The sequence below is a fragment of the Calypte anna genome, chromosome 1 (assembly GCF_003957555.1).
Source record: "Calypte anna isolate BGI_N300 chromosome 1, bCalAnn1_v1.p, whole genome shotgun sequence".
NCBI classification, from domain to species: domain Eukaryota; kingdom Metazoa; phylum Chordata; class Aves; order Apodiformes; family Trochilidae; genus Calypte; species Calypte anna.
The window spans coordinates 65,320,913-65,337,885 of record NC_044244.1 but is presented as its reverse complement, the minus strand read 5'-3'; the positions used below and the strand labels follow the sequence as shown (position 1 = coordinate 65,337,885).

The window sequence follows — 16,973 nt, the reverse complement described above, 5'->3', positions numbered from 1 at the left end:
AGTCACAAAAAGGGTGTCAGGCACTGGAACAGGCTGCCCAACCAGCGAATACTTAGAGACATGTAGATGTGGCATTTAGGAACATGGTTTAGTGGTGGACTGTGCTAGGTTAACAGCTGGACTTGATGATCCTAAGAGTTCCAACCAAAGTGATTCTTTGATTCCATAAGAATTTTGAAGAAATCAGTATACCACTCTACTACAATGAATAAGGGGTTTGAGTCAGGTTTTACAATGCTGGTTGTGTAGTCTGCAAGAAAATCCAGTGGTTGAAGAATGTAGTTGATGTTTTCTTTAAATTATAATTCATGCTTTAATTTGGTAAAAGTGAAGTATCACCTTCCATGCTCCCAGAGCAAAACTGGGATTTCCCACTTTTCTCTCCTTTAAGAGAATTGCTTCATGTAACCTCAGATCAAATAAGGGTTTTAAAAGTTTCTGGAAGTTTGTACAACCACTTTGACTCAATCATGAATGCCACTTTTTTACTGTCTTCACATTATCTTCATCGATGATCTAAGCAACAGGTCAATCTTCTGATATGATTTGGCACAGATGGAAAAAGAGGTGAGAAGTCAGCCTGAAAATACAGCCCCAGCACTGGATCAGTGGGCTGACACTACCTCTCCACAGTACATATTTAGACTTTGGAAAGTGGGCCTCATTTCATTACAGATATAAGAGACAAAATATAAAATGTACTTTCTATTAATGAAGTGGTGTTATTGACAGGAATAATTGCTATGGGATAAGTATTAATGTACCTGAGGCAAGAGGAAAAAAACTCCATTTGAGATGTCTTATTCTACATCCACAACAGGTAGCTTTACCTTTTGATCAAAATAACAAAAGACAACAAACTTCTGTTAAAAGGTCAGCTTGTGTTGAAAATATCTCTAAAAACACACATAAAAAAACCCAAATAACATAAGCTTTCTTTAAACTGTTAAACTTTATTATAAATTAAATTTTCTTTACAAAAAATTGCACATAATTGACCACTCTTAGGTTCTGATGCATTGGCATTTGCAATAGTTTCTTTAATCTTCAAGTTTAAAAGTCTCTGCCGTGAGTCCAATGCAGAAAAGGGCGGTAAGCAACCCTCTTAGAGCCTTCAAGTGCAAGAAGCATACTTGTGGCCACGGCAGTTACATTTCCTTAAGAGCGGCTGCTTTTGTTTTATATCCTGTAATGAAAAAGTCTCAAAAAAGGTTTAAAAAAGAAAAAACCCAAAATGGACTACTTGCTTTTTACTGTAAACACAGCCCAGTAAATTAATCCCAAACACAGATCTCTCGGGCATCAGCGAGAGTGTCAAGTGAATCAGGAACGGCAACACAAAGAAAACAGAAAATAAAAATAAAACAAAAAAAAAATGTCTATCATTTTGATTAACTATACTTACGTAGATGACGTTATGAGAATCTGGCAGGGCCCAGAAGCAAGGCCAGACAGGGAGTTCATTTTTCCAGGTGGGTCATGTTAATTGTTTCCAGGTTCAAGGTAAGCAGACTGGAGACGTGATATGCTCAGCAATACTCATCTGCCTTACAGAGATCTTAGGTATGGATCAGCCTGAAGAATCATTCAACTGATTTTGGCATTTAATAAGACTTAGGGCTGACCATACCCAGCGTTCAGTGATTCTTGCTTTCTGTTCTGTAAGTGTTTAAATTTAAAAGCTCATCTAGGCTGACTCCAACCTCTTGGCACTTGGAAACTAGTTTTCTCAGGTTATCAGTTTTACCTCCTCCTGATGCTTCAAACAAGAGTTGCTGTAAGAGATGGGGAAGCAGATATAAGATTTAGCCAGAGCCTGAGCATCACCACATCTATGGATATGGGATATGCAGAAAATTTATATGAAACCTCAAACTGAATCATAAGGAGAAAACATTACATCTTTCCACAGTGCTGCACATAGCGGTAACTTCTGAAGGGCTCTCTGATATAAATGATGGACCTGTAAAACATAAGCAAATATTAAAAGTCAGAACAATTTTGTGTACTCCAAATCAGTGATTTGAAGCACAGAAATCTCTTGTGGGTTTGGGGTTTTTTTAAGTTTGAAAAGTCAAGCATTAAATTGCTACTAAAAGCAAAGGCAAATTTTTGTCTGACTGTAATTCTGACCCTTTCATGCACATAATTAATTACATGAAGGAATTCTATTTTTCTTCATAAGACTTTCTTCATTGCACAGGATAGAACACGCTAAAGGAATGAAGAAGCTTACTAAACATTTCTATCACCACTCAGTACATAGTGTCAAGGTCTTGCTTATTGCATACCATCCCAACCCTGCAATGAAAATAGCTCTTTCAGAGGCCTCTTTTCCTTTGGCATCTATCTATCTGTGCTTTAATAATCAGTATGCGTCTTTGCAACTCTCTAAAAAGCAAAAAAGGTTTTATCATTTTCTGGTTGGAAAAAGAGGACCAAAACATTTAATATACGTATTTACTCTATCAGCTACTAGTATGTAAAGTACCAACTTCAATCATAGAGTCATTAGGGGAGGTTTTTGTTGACATTTTAAGTATTCATAGCCATTTTTATACTCTTCTAGCAAGAGTATAAATGACCTCTGAAGGGAATAAGTGACAGGCTCTCCATGAACAGGGAATGCAGAATCTGAATCACAATTAAATTTTAAAACAGTATCTACTTATTTGGTGGTAAATCCAGTTATCTGGAACAGTCACTGGTTCAGGTAAATAGTTTTAAGTGCTCACTTAATCCCAAACTAAGCACTATCCAAAAAAAATGCAACTGCACTGTGTGTGCATACTTCAGTGATTTTTACTCCATACCATTTAGTTAGTAAGGTGGTTGCAGAAGGAATGTATAAGATTTCTTCTGGGTGCAATCCAGCTATAAAGTTTTACCTATGCCTCCATTCTAATCAGTTTACTTAAAAGACCCCCCCCTTTTTTGATTAATCTGAAATAGATGCTTCTAATTTTCTGACCAAACAAAGCAGAGATCTTTTAAGTACCTAGCCTCACTATAGGCAATGCCTTAAGATGCAGTTCCTCTAATACAATGACTGAAGCAGGGATCTGTAACTAATTACAGATTACACCAAACCATCAACATGGGGACAGAGTTAAGGTCAAATAGGAAACCATGCCTTTGATATCTCCTGGCTTTGAACTGTCTGTCTTACAAATCAAATAACTGCCTCCTCAGGGGGTGTTCTTTTTAAACATTCTAGGAGATAGTAAAAAGGAAAGAATATTTCATATGTGAGCCTAACAATAGCCATGCTAATCATTATAGATCTGTTAAAGCCAAAACACTGTTTCCAAAGACAGACCACTGGCAGAAAAGTCACTGCAACTACAAGAATGACACAAAAGAAGATAGAGCAAAGAAGTAGGTCAGAAACACTAGAAGCAAGTGGAGAGTCAAACCCAAGGCCCTGATGATCCCCCAATACACGTTTCTATAGGCAGAAGAGTATTTTGAAGGCAGCAGCAAAATACCAAGAAGATCCATTCAGTTTGAATTTAAAAGTGACTCAGTTGATGTGACAAAAGCCTCTTGTATATATAGTAATAAAAATCTTTCTCTCCCCAAAGTACTGATATGCTAATTTGTTATTTTTAAAGAAAGAGAACTGATGTCTTTGGTGGGGTCTGGAACTACCCAAACTCTCTACATACCTTGGCTTGTAAAGATAGTCACCAGCATGTTCCAGCACAACAATCCTTCCTTCCCTCTACTGTATTTTAAGTGCTAGCAATTTCCTCCAGGTAAAAAAAAGAAAAAAAGTGGGAGAAGAATACAGCTTCCCCACAGTGAGGGGAAGATACACAAACACTAGGCCCAAGTAATCATGATTCATTTTGCCTTGATTGCAAAGGTATTTATCACACTTGAAACAAATGCATGTACATACAGTATTTCAAGTATCTAAAAATCTTAGGATGAGGAGATGACCATTGCTTTGGATAAAATCAAGGTGAAAGAAATTTTACAAAATGCTGTAATTACTCATTTTAGTAAGCTGTGTTGACTTACTTCTCTTTGTCCCATTAGAAGGCATTCGGCAGCAATGGCTCTGAGGAAAAGAAATATACAGAAATATTTATTGCTGAAATATTTTAAAATCCCATTAGTGGCAGAAAACTGACTGTGGAATGGAATTACAAATTCCTTGAGAATAAACTAACTTCCAATGATTTTAATCTACGATGAGAAGAAAAATAGCCATTTTTTAAAAACAACCTTACATGAGCAAGACATTTCAGTGGTTCCCCATTATGAACAAATACTGAAGAAAAAGATCAGTTCAGCATCACTGGATAATGGAGATTACTGCTATTGTGATATATAAAGGGGGGGGTAGAGAGGGGAAGACAGAAGTCAATAGTTGAATTAAAAAGGCAACTTATAAATAACATTATTCATATTTATCTGTATAATATCCTTTCACTTAAGTTTCCCCATGAGAGAAATTACAGTTCTCATTTTAAAAGAACTGACAGTACCTCTGTCTGTTGTAACAGTTACTGTGTAAATAATAAGCTCATGAAAGAGAGACTTCCAGTACAAGCCCAATTGGAAGGATATGTCAGATTTACCTTTGTGATGTAAACCTTATTAAAAAAAGCAATATCTATGAAAACAGATGTATGACTGTTGCATTACATTTTCCAGATGGCCAGGCATGTTGGGATATTATATGTAAACATCTTGGCTTGCAGTTTCAGAATTTGTACATTGCTCTCCTCCCAGTATTGCAGAAGCAGTCTGTAAAAGGCATTCATGAGAAAGGAACACTGCTCTAATCACTGGGAATAGAAAAGCAATCCAAAGATACAAGTACATTACTCAAAATATATGACACCCAACCTGAGCCAAGAGTGCAAATAGGAAAAAAAACCAAGCCACCATATGCAATATTGATTGAACATGCTCTTAGAACAAAACAAAGTTAGGATACACTTTCAGAGAATAAGTAGTGTGAAATCAAAGAGAAAATATGATCTTGGCACATTAGACGGTCCAACTTTAGCATGCACAATGTAATTCTGTATTTGAAAAAACTCTAGTATCGTAGTCATGTGACTTTGAGACACTGTTCACTCAATCCTGCTCATGTAGTATCAACACTGTCTATGAAAAGCTTCAAGTTTCATCTAAACAGAATTGCAACTTGGTTTAAAATGCAGCCATTCCATCTGATGTGCCAAAGGTAGGTGTGTCATGCTTTCCCCATGCTCCCTACCACAGACATACTTCAAGTCTTTAAATTCTTTGGGGTCTGTATTGATGATGAACAGTAAGTGTTTGGGGACTTCTCAAAATTATTCAGTGAAATGCTTTTAAGTTCACTGCAGCTGAATATGGCAAAACATGTATTCTCTAATGCTGGAGAAGTACATTTTGAAATACTATTCAAGTAAAATTCAGTGTGATTACTACATTAACAATCTTTGTTTCCATTGAGATTTTTTTCAAAATCAAGAATAGTCTGTCTTGGCTAAATAAATACCAAGTTAAGCATTAAGGCAGCAATGTTATACACTGATGTATAAATTTTTTTTGTTCTATGCAGAAACTATACTTTGAATAGGTCATCAAGTAATAACAATGTTAATATTTATGTGACTCTTCTCTACACATTTGAAATTTTGACCATGTGTACTCATGCACAATGCAGACTTAATTCCTGTATAATTACAACCTTTTTGCAGATAGAACAGAACCCTGTTCTAGAAACAAGAAAGACTGAGATAATGCCAGAAGGCACAATATACTGTCAGCAACATTTAGTAAGACAGTTTTACTTTTGCAGTAGAAAGCAAATCACACACATCTTGCACAAAAAAGCAGTAGTTTTGTTAACCAGCTGCTGGTCTTGATTAGAAGTGTTTTTGCATACCTCAGTGCAAGTCCAGGATTAGCAGGCATGGTAGAAGAGAACCGTTCCAAGGTTTTGGAATGTTGAGATTTTGGAATGCAGCTCAAATAAAAAAGGATTACCTGTAGAATTTGAATTATAAAACATCAATCCACTTTATAGCGAATTTTGCTAAAAATAGATTGACAAACTATGTATGAAAAGGATGGCTGAAATTAACACCTAAAAACCTTATCTGTTACAAACCTTATCCCTCAAGAGTAAAGAAATAAATTTGTACAGTAAAAAGTAGGTGTGCAGCTGCCAACACCATATATTTCAGTCCTTTTAGAGACTAAGGAGATATGCAATGAATACTAGCAAAATGGGACTGTAAGCTTTATCCTGTCTGCAATAAGTGCTCAAATTGTTTTTACTTCTGCTTTACTTGTTCTGCTTCTCAACTACAGTAATTTCTGTGATCAAAACTGACAGCTTAAATACAGTTTCCATCTGCCAGTGTTACAGTTCTTCAAATCCATCTTGCTCAACTGTCTCTGCCCTCTCTTTCACCTTTTCTCTACGACAGAACAGTTTGTCATTAATAGCTGTATTCACAGTATTAAAGCATGAATTTTTCTCTTTGCCTTGCATACCCTTTATTGAAAGGGTCAATGCTAGTCTTCCGCTCATAACACCACCATCCTCAGATATTTGTTTCTTTTTCTACTAATTCTTAGCTCTCAGTATTCATATGCAAGTGGTGCAGTATTGAATAAACAAATTACAAGTACCTGCTAAAAGGTCATCAGTCTCTTTAAATTAAAACCAGAGAGATATTTTTACCTTATTATGAAACTCATAATTGGTCCAATAATCAGCAGTACTAAAAGGAATTGGATATCGTGTGGGGACTGTAACCAGGCATCTGTTCACTAGGTCAGTAAAAAGCTTGAATTCTTGAACTTTGTTGTTGGATCCAACAACTTTGCTATTGATAAAAACAAGGTAACTGGAAGAAAAAAGTAAAAAAGAAAAGATGGTTCTGTGCCTTCCCTTAATAGTTTTGAGATCTATGTACTTTTCTCCCTTAAGAACTTACTCCAGCCAGATGTTCTGAACAGTTTCCTGCTGCATCACTGCTCCCAGAGCTGCTTCATAAGCCTCCAGTGCTTCACCAACACTTGCATGAAGAGACTGGCACAAACTGTTTACATTAGAAGTTAAAACATGTTTTGTGTCATAAACAATGCATGTTCTTACATATTAAAAATAAGACACAATGAAGAATTCCCTTTCTGAGATGCAAAAAAACCTCACGTTTAGCATCATTATGGACTTGTTCAGTCAATTTATTAAAATGGCTAAGTATCAACTGCAGGTAATAAGGAACAATACTGAACCCATACAGTTTAAAATACAACTCCTAACTTAGAGAAATAAAATGTCATAAATTATCTTCTATTCTTGTAAAGTACCCTTTTACTAAACCTTGTAATACAGATGCTCTGACTGCTATGGAATGGAGTCTTGAGATTCCATTTGGAAAGTTCCAGAATAAATTTCCCAGTGAGATTAAAACCACTTGAGAAATGGTATCAGACTGTAGCAACAAAGCTACTGTTCTGAAACAAATGCTACTGGAGATCAGGGGTAGAAATATGCTGGTCATGTCAGGAAAAAAAACAAAGAAACAAACCAACACTGACAAGAATAGTCAAAGAAACCCTTGATTTTGTTCCACAGCTCCTCAAAAAAATGTGGTCACATCAACCTATGGGACATCAACAGATACAGAAATAGACATTTTTGACTCCGCATCAAGTGGGCAATCCTTATTTCAAAGTGTAAAGTAACAGTGAAAAAAGATAACACTTTCTGTAAGTCGTAAGAAGAAAAAAAAAAAAACACCATGAAGAGAAAGAGTACAGAAATTCAACCTAAGATAGGGCTGATGTTGCTGCTACAGAACTCTCCAGACTAGGCTCACATAATCAGAGTAACTGATTCTACTACTGCTATCCCCAATACCTAACTAACGAAATCACCAACCTGCTACTTTCTAAAAAAGTGTTCTAAAAAAAGAGTGTGTATACATTGTGTGTACACACACAATGATCTGTCCAAGTTAAATATTGCTCCTTGAGCTTTGAGGCTTTGCTGATTTCAGTCTGACTACCTTTACCTAGTGCAAGTGAACTTATGTCTTTTGTCCTCTGTACCTGAAAAAAGGAAAGACAGATACATAAGGCCAAATAACTAATCATTCACTGTATCAAAATTCAAAGAAACACTCAATTATTAACTCTGAAAGCAGTTTAGGCACTTACTTCAAAAGCACTAATTTTCCTCTTAGAAGCCAATGCTAAAATCTCAGAAGCAGCATCTCAGCTTAAGGTCCTTAATTACTAAACAGTGATCAAGTGCCTTTCTAACAATACTTCCACTGTGCAAGTACCAAACTTAAAACTGAACTTGTGAGGAGGCAATTTTCTAAAAACTAACTTATTTAAATGGGTATTAATGGACAATATCAAAAGAAAATATTAAGATAACATAATAGAAACCTAAAGATTTTATTGAATACCATACATTTTTCCTTTCTGTAAGTTTTCGATCAATTATAAACTATAAGCAAGAGTTCTGAGGAGTCCTCATGAAAGATCTGAAGCATTATCACCTTCACCCCTTTACTTACCTGAAAAGCCAAACAGCTACTTGTGAAGACTGACAAACCTAGACCATGAAGTGGTCAACTTCTTAGACTAAGCATGTGAGCAACCACAGTTATACTAGTTTAAGATATACATGGCCAATACACTGGTGTGCTTGCCAATCCTGGATATTGCTGCTATCAAAAGGATGGTGGAAGAAACAAGTAAAAGACTGGTTATATATAACAAAGACCTGTCAAATTGCTATCACTTTGCTATGAAGAAAAGGTCACTTTGCTGTATCACTCTACTACTATGGGATGTCTGTGGATAGTTTCAGCTCTTATAGCCAGTTGACAGTAGCTACATAAACACCTGAAACTGTGAGTCAAGTAAAGCGAAGAGACCAGGCCTAAACAAAGTTAAACAGTGGGGAGAACAAATGTAAAATAAAAGGGAGACAAATAAAAGCCTGAAGAAAGAACGCTACTAGCAGGAGCAACCTAAACCAAAAATAAACTAAAAATTTTAAAATCATTCTGGGAGATGAACACATCTGCTGCTATTCCCATAGAGCAGTACTTCCAAAACATTTCTCAAGTGGAGAACTTAAGTTAATGCACAGTTCTATAAAATTGTCTCTATTATACAGCAGGCAGATAAGGGCTCTTTAAAGACTGGTAGATCATTTATTCAACGAGCCCAAAGTGATACACCCTTAGGCAAATAATGACTGTTCTGCTTTTGAAAATGCAATTCACTCAGTTCTAATAGCTGTTTCTCAGAAATACACTAGAAAGTCTCACCAGTAGATCTGCCAGAGATACGGGATTTGCTGGTTTACAACATCATCAGTGTGTTCTTTATAGAGAGGTGATGTAAATTCAACTGGCATTGGAAAATTCAAGAGGTATCTACAAGAGAAAAAAGTAGTAGCACATGAGACTATCACCCTACATGGAAGAGTCCTGTGTGGATTTAACTGTTAGGTCCAAAATACAGTTCATGCAACATATTAAGAAAAAATGCAGTTTTCCTGGATTTTAGTTTAACCATCTCCAAATAAAATTAGAAATAAATAGTTCATATAGAATGCATTTACTCCTTCATTATGCATGAAATTAAATGTTGCTATACCTCAGATTCCCCTCCTTCACATAAAATAAATTGTAAGTACAATCATCCACCTTAACTCAGCTAAGTGGCATTGCCAGTACTAAATTTAATGTAAAAAAAAGTAAACAGAAATAAAATCTAACACCTAATTTGGAGATAAAAAAATTCAAAGCGTCATCTGCAAAAGGCTTAGCTTCATGCCTTCAGAGGCATATTTTGAATACAGGAAACTTCCATATTTCATAACTTAAGTCCCTTGGTTTTGTGTTAAAATTCAAATAGAAAAAAAAGGTTAAACAGAGTTGTGCCTTTTCAGAAATATGCTTATTAATAGCTGGCTGTATCTCTGGATTGAGGTCTTTTGCAAAAGTCTAAATAAATTATTTTAGGTAAGCAACTTAAAGGCTGCTATTTTTGAAAAACAAAAACAAAAAAAGCAAACGAACAAAAAAACCACCACACACATAAACAACGAACCAACCAACCAAACAATCAAACAAGACCTCCAAAAACCTGACTTTTATTTTGTATTAGACTTTCTGGCTATTCCACCGTTAAATGCTTGTGCTTTACATTTTAGTGTATATGCACAAACTTTAAGTACAGAATTTATAAACTACAAAATCATGATTCATTTAAGTTCTTTCAAAACATGCCAAAACTAAAAGTAGAGGTATTTTAAAAGTTCTGGACTGTCTTGTTCTTCAAGAAAATGCCAATATTACCAATATTTCAGTAGAAAAAACATTCTAAAATGTACCTTAAGAGATCCATGGGACTGTGCTGTTGGCATGTGTTTTCAAAAAAAGCTGCCACGAAGTCTTGCAACAGTGGAAGAATACTGCTTGACCTTTCCTGTTTTGGGTTTTTATTTTTTAAAAATTAAAATAAATAATCAGAGACCAATCTAAAAATGACAACAACAATTTAAGCACAATAAATAAAAAGTGGCTTGTCTATTCTATAATGCTCCATTGTCTTCATTCTTGAGAGAATGCAGCTTAACTGGGTAAGTCAGCAAGTAGCAGAAAAAAGCTGAAAATGCATTACAGGGTTTACTGTTAACATCTCTTATTCTTGCACAGGGATAACAACACTGGATTTAGAGCAATCTGTCTTATAAATTTATGGCTTTGAAAATCCTCTGATTATCTTTAATCATATCACTAAGCTTGCCAATTCTATTCTTCCCATCTATATAATGGGGAACTAGACTTTACAAAAACACCATGAAGATTAAACAATTAAGTGTCTGAAACACAATCCCAAACTTTATTACACCAGAAGACCAAGAAAATGAGTTTTGAAGTGGAGTATTACCTGTGAAACTAGGAATTTACACAACTGATAAAAAATTTCAGCATTCTGAGGATTCTTTTCAAATGCTCCAATCCACACTTTGTACGCATTGTCACTCTGCCCCATCTGCAAATACAAGGTGGCCAAACTCTCCAAGAGCTGACAGTTGTCTGGGCAGAGCTCCAGTAAAGATCTACAAAGTTCTGCAGCAGACTCCCACCTTCAAGAAAAGTACAGGTAAGTTTTCAAAAAAGCAGAGTTGAGTACTCTGGTTAAAAATGTCTTGAAGAACCTCACCTTTCAAGAAGTTTCAGGAAAGCTATCATGTTTCTGTAGAGTGGAAAGCAGACAGCTATTCTCTTGTCAGCCTCAAGACTTTCATCAGTACATGCTTTGACTGCATCTTCAAAACAGAAGTATAAAAATCAAGCCTTCGTGCCTCAAAGTTATGTGAAGCCTTAACATAAAAAAGTCTCCTTTTACCATAATGAAAACATTCTAAGCATGGAAAGCTATTTCCACCAGTGATACCTTTGCAAATTATTAAAGAGGAAGATAACCATCTTTGAAAAATCTTTGTTAACTCTTATTACCATAGCGTAAAGGCAGAAGTCTTTCAGAAATTTCATCCATCATTTATTTAAAAAAAAAGTAAATACCCTATTAATGAAGTGTTAAAGTCACACTACAGATAGGAATATATCACTATATTTAAGGCTATATTCCAGGATTTCCATCATAGCTATTGAGGCAAAAGCCAATATAGGATATTATTTTTCTTCTCAGTATAATAAAAAGTAACCCAACAACAAACATTCCCTGCCTTCACTCCTGCAGTTCATATTCACAATCTGTCCTTGAATATTTTCACACAAAATTACCACCTGTAGAACTGATATATTCTTAGGAGTAATTCAATATTGCTGCTGGATAAATGCTAAGTACTAACATCTACACAATGCTAATATAATACCAACCTCCAGTAGCACCACAAGTCAGGAATTTAATTTCTTCAAGTATCTTCATTTTACATTTTTTTAAAAAATTACTTTGTTCACTTAAACCTCAAATTAAGACAGGCAAAGCTCTGCCTCTTCTAAAGAAGCACTAATCTCTCAGGAAAGCAGATTTCCAGTAGGCATATCCCATTGAAGGGAGGGAAGGCAAAACAAAGTGACAACAGAAGCTTGGTTTGATGCTTGCATAAACCCAAAAAACCCAGCAATGTTATACTGTTATAAGCCACTGGTCTTTATCTTGGCAGAATATCATGGTTCAGAGAAAAAGCTACACCTTTGAACCACAGTTGAAAAACTCAGGGTGTCCTTACTCAAGGACACGGACTATCCTCATTGCTCTGTTCAAATCAAGATAAAATATTCCCTGGATTATTCCCAATGGCCTAACATAATCATCAGCAATACTGTACTGCTTTGAAATTCCAGAAGTTAAACTGTTTTGTGATTCACAACAAGCAAGCAATGTATTAAGTAGTTTAACTTCTTTATCGTACCTTCAAACATAGCTAACAACATCTCAGGATCAGTCTTCACATCCTGAACTGTTTGCCATGGTATTAAAAATGGTTCTTTGCTCACGATCCTTGAAGGACTGACATTAGCTGGATCATAGAACTTGACTGGGAGAAAGCCAAATTCAGTCAGATGGATGTAGGCCAGCCAGGCCAGGCAACGGTCACTTACAGTAAGGCATTCTGATATCTTTTCATTTGCTGACTTTAAAGCACTCTGCAAAGGTTAAAAGAGATAAAGGTTTTATGGCTGAAACATAATGAAAGATCTAAGAATGAGAAAAGGAAACAGATCAAGTAAGTTTAAATATTCTCAAGTCTTTTCCATAGAAAAGAGGGGAACTAATTACATACATTATGATTATATTTGGTTTATTATGTGAATGTATTTAAATTGTGTATGATTTCCAGTTACAGGTTTTTTAAAAAAGTCTTCTACAGTTCTTCTAAAGTGAACAGAGACAGACTTCGAAAACATGCATGTCCCAACATGTGTTCTATTTTTCTGCTTAATTCTTGGGACAAATAATTCTAGTCATATAGAAGTAATGCATTAGCTCTAGAGACAGTGCCTACAAGTTGGATTCAGGTTGCTATATCATACTGGGATTTTGGGGGTTTTTTTGTTTATTTTCGGGGGGGGGGGGAAGGCAAGTTCTAATTATCCACCTAAGTTCCAGCTAAATCTACTAAAATTACCACCATCTCTAGAGAACATGTTTAAACAAGTGTGTTTGAAACATCACTGAGAACAAGAGTACTGTTTCATGTTTTCCTACCAGTCATATGAAAAACTAGAATAGCCCAGTTAAATTGGCAGATCCCAAATAAAATCATTACAGTATGCAATTAGACAATCTAAACACAATTGCTTCTAAACAAAGAAGAATCTCACGGCTGGTGATGGGCCAACATTTCACTGGGTAAGTGTAATACAATCAAAGAATGCCCTCTCAAGGAAATGAAAGTGAATTTATGTAAAATTCAGCCCGATGCTTGTTCTGTAATAGGCAAAAACTCAAGTTTCAAAACCATGTCATTTATTCACCCATCAAAATATTTACTTCAAAAAAATCTGCTTTCAAGGTTTCAGAAAAACAGACTGCTCCTTACTCTGAAGCATCATTTACTTAGAAATCTTCTCTTAAATATGGCTAAATAATCTCTTCCCAAGACATTCTTTTCAACTACACATTTCAAATGAGTATTGAACAAAAAGAAATGTTTGAGTTACTAATGACATTCTGGGGAAGGAGAGAGAAACAACCCATGGTATTCCACCATATGCACTGGATTTGACACATACTGATTTTTTCTCCCTGTTCTTTTCGTTCATTCAGTCAAACATTCAGAATCACATCTAACAGTACACTGCTGTGTTAAGAATAGCTTTTGGAGGAAATTCAAACACAGCATTATACTTTTCTATTTAAAACAGAGCTAGAAAAAGCCTTACAGCCTTAAATCACGCCACTAATAAAAACGTTTTATGGTGTAGCAAGCAAGATGTGCCACCTGCTGGTAGGAATAAAAACACCAGCAAGTGACACAGCAGCTCCGACTTTTAGTATGAGCTATCAGTGTTCCCACCTTCACCCACCGTCTATATTGTCCACCACATCCAGTGCTTACAGAAAAGTGATCTAAATTATTTCTACTGTCACAAAAAAGCCTGAGATAACTCCATGGATTTAGAGTTCACAGTATCAAAGTCTGATTCAACAGTCTTCAAATTTTGGAATAGGGCAATACTATATGACATCATAATATGTGATTCCCAAGAACTACTGATTTTATGATTTCTGTAGCAATATATATATTTGACTGCCTAAGGTGAGGTAGATTGGCCCTTCACTATAGAAAAGTGTTCTGTGGCTTAGAACTAGAAATTAGAAATCAAGAAGTTAAAGCAATTTCACTGGAAGGTCTTTTGAGATTGATGTAGTGGTCTACGCTATTAACTACACAAGCAAAGCTAATCACGTAACAAAACCACCAAAGGTATATCCAAATTTTACATCATATTTCAAAACACAAGTCTGTAGGAGAATTGCTTCAGCAAACAAAGGAAGGAACAGATCTCCTCAGAGTCTCACACATTACAAAGGTGCAGGCAGGAAGCAAGTTCCTGGGGTGGTAACCTGGAAGTTACCTGCAGCAGAGCAACAGCATTCTGATGCCTTCCTGTAAACAGGTTTAAGTGAACCCTGTACAGGAGAGTTTCCAGCAGCTGAAAGGACAGGAGATTTGGATTTTCTTCTCCCCCCGACACTTCCACGAGGAACTGTAGCATCCTTCCACATACATAGTCTTTTCCATCAAAAGAATTCTCCAAATTCAAAAACTATAGAGAAACAATTCATATTATTAATAAACTATTATAGTCAGAATACTAGTAATGCTTCTGAAGTTTAAAATCACATTAACCACAAGCTTCAAGATCTTTCACCAGCATATGAACAGTATTTTCCTCTCTTACACCACATTTTCACATTAAACTATTAAAAACGCTAGTTAAATATTACAGATCAAATAGTCAAAGATAAATTCTGAAAACTTAAGAAAAAAAAACCCATAGCACCTGATTTTAAATAACTTACTACCTGAGGAAAAGCAATGATATATACAAATATCCTTCAAACAGAACATTACTTCTGTTCTGAGCAACTTTAGAGGTTAAGAACTTAGTGTTTTTCATTTCACACTTTACCCGCTGTTTTCTACAGAAGAAAATGCATGCTTACAAACATTTCACATGTTTTTTTTTCACTTACTGTCCACCAGATTTGATAAGAGGGAGCATACTCCACTGCTGTTTCACACATTTCCTGTATTTCTTCCTTGGTTCCTCTTTTTGAGAAGAGCCTAAGATAATGACACCAAATTTCTGGATTTTCTTTGTTATTCTCAAGAGCTCGAGCCAAAACGTTTAGAGTAGAATCTAAACACTCTGATGATGAGCTGTAAAAACAAATAATGGAAAAAAACATTTGCATTGAATGTATTATCACCATATCTTAACAGAGTATCAAATATTAAAATAGATGTTTACAAATATAATTGAGTTACAAACAGCTTTTTTTTTTCCTTTTAAATGTGTTTCCTTCTATTATGCAAGTTTCAGTGTCAGTAAATGTTCATCCTTTAAAGCTATTAAGTGTAGTTATCACAGTGCATGGAAAAATGAGAAAAGCATGCCAATTGACAATCTAGTAAAAGAGTAAATCAATCAATTCAAGTGATTGTCCAATTTCATAGAAAATGTGCAAGAATTACTGGTAAGCAGTCTCAAGCAGCAATCATCTGAAGGTATTTACATTATACAGACTTAAGGTTAAAGTAGAAATAGTTTTTAGAAAGTAAATATATAGCAAAAGTATTTCTATTTTTAAAAGTAAAAATTAACAATCAAATATAAAGTTTTTTTCAGTGTCTCTGAATGTCATGCATGTTTCTCTGCCTCTAAACCACCAAGATTTACTTTTTTGAGATAACCACCATGAGATGATAACAGTGAAGTAATAAACGTTTATTTCAAACAACAACTATATTTCAAACAACAGAGCTGAGCTTTAATTCATTAATAAACTTCCATAAAACCACAGAAAGCTTCCGAGGTCACATTTATTCTGGAAACATCTTTGGAAATTACTATGCATAGACATTTGTGAGAGGAAAAATACATGTCCCAAGAGAAAACTAATACAGTCAACCAAGTGCAAACCTTCCAAGCCCCTTCTATCACTACCAGCATGTGCTAAAACACTTTCCAGAGTACTGAGGTGGTGGAGGAGGTGGCAGAAGCTGTTTTAAGAAAAGGATGCATTGTCTGCTTTTTTGTTTTCTTCCTTATTTTCTTTGTCTTTTTCCTAGTATGCTTATAGTTTCAAAGCATTCTCTTCTCACCATCACTTGCTGGTAATATTTTCCCTGAGTACTGGCCTTTCCAGTTCAATCTTTCCTAGTGTTCAAGCAGCTACTGATATAGCTAAACTCATCTTTTGATGCATATGCCATTACACAGTTTATACAGAGCTTTTAAAAGAGCTGTCCCTCTCCATTCACTTTCCTCCCTGCTGCACATGCTTAAGCACTTTTACCTCAATCAAATCCAGTCTCTAAAATACCATCATGACAGAATTCCTACTCAAAATATCTGATTGCTAGTAAGAACATAGTACTCCACAGAAAAATTAAAAGAAACAGAAACTCAAGCAACTTAGAAATCCAGAAGTCAAAAAATTACAAACTAAAACCCAGCTAGACTCAAGCTGGACTGTTTTTACAGCAAAAACACCATACAGCAGAAGTGCTGAAGAAAGCTTTTTGATGAAAGTGATTTCCAACATTATGCCAACCATTCACTCTGTAGAGAGGAAACTCATCTGAGTTTATTGGTCTGGTACTTCACCACTGAAAGTACAACATTCCACTGTAATCTTGGGAATACATTAGAGGTTGTTCACTTTCCAAACATAAGTACTCCTCCCACACTACTTTCCATCAACTTCCATTCTGTATC

At 35.5% G+C, this 16,973-nt stretch overlaps 1 protein-coding gene across 1 annotated transcript in view; it reads right to left on the bottom strand.

Annotated features, from left to right (window-relative positions):
- Positions 1 to 933: 933 nt before the first annotated feature.
- The window catches only part of ZFC3H1 (zinc finger C3H1-type containing), a 41,549-nt gene continuing 25,509 nt past the window's right edge, over positions 934 to 16,973 (bottom strand). Inside the window, exons 22-35 of the mRNA XM_030448630.1 lie at positions 15,226 to 15,412; positions 14,604 to 14,795; positions 12,434 to 12,668; positions 11,218 to 11,323; positions 10,942 to 11,140; positions 10,382 to 10,476; positions 9,312 to 9,419; positions 6,954 to 7,058; positions 6,698 to 6,863; positions 5,894 to 5,994; positions 4,657 to 4,758; positions 4,027 to 4,066; positions 1,901 to 1,963; positions 934 to 1,775 (exon numbers count right to left, since the gene is read on the bottom strand). Coding sequence (XP_030304490.1) covers positions 1,638 to 1,775; positions 1,901 to 1,963; positions 4,027 to 4,066; positions 4,657 to 4,758; positions 5,894 to 5,994; positions 6,698 to 6,863; positions 6,954 to 7,058; positions 9,312 to 9,419; positions 10,382 to 10,476; positions 10,942 to 11,140; positions 11,218 to 11,323; positions 12,434 to 12,668; positions 14,604 to 14,795; positions 15,226 to 15,412 — 1,837 coding nt within the window. The 3' untranslated portion in view covers positions 934 to 1,637. The remainder of the gene's footprint in view (positions 1,776 to 1,900; positions 1,964 to 4,026; positions 4,067 to 4,656; positions 4,759 to 5,893; positions 5,995 to 6,697; positions 6,864 to 6,953; positions 7,059 to 9,311; positions 9,420 to 10,381; positions 10,477 to 10,941; positions 11,141 to 11,217; positions 11,324 to 12,433; positions 12,669 to 14,603; positions 14,796 to 15,225; positions 15,413 to 16,973) is intronic.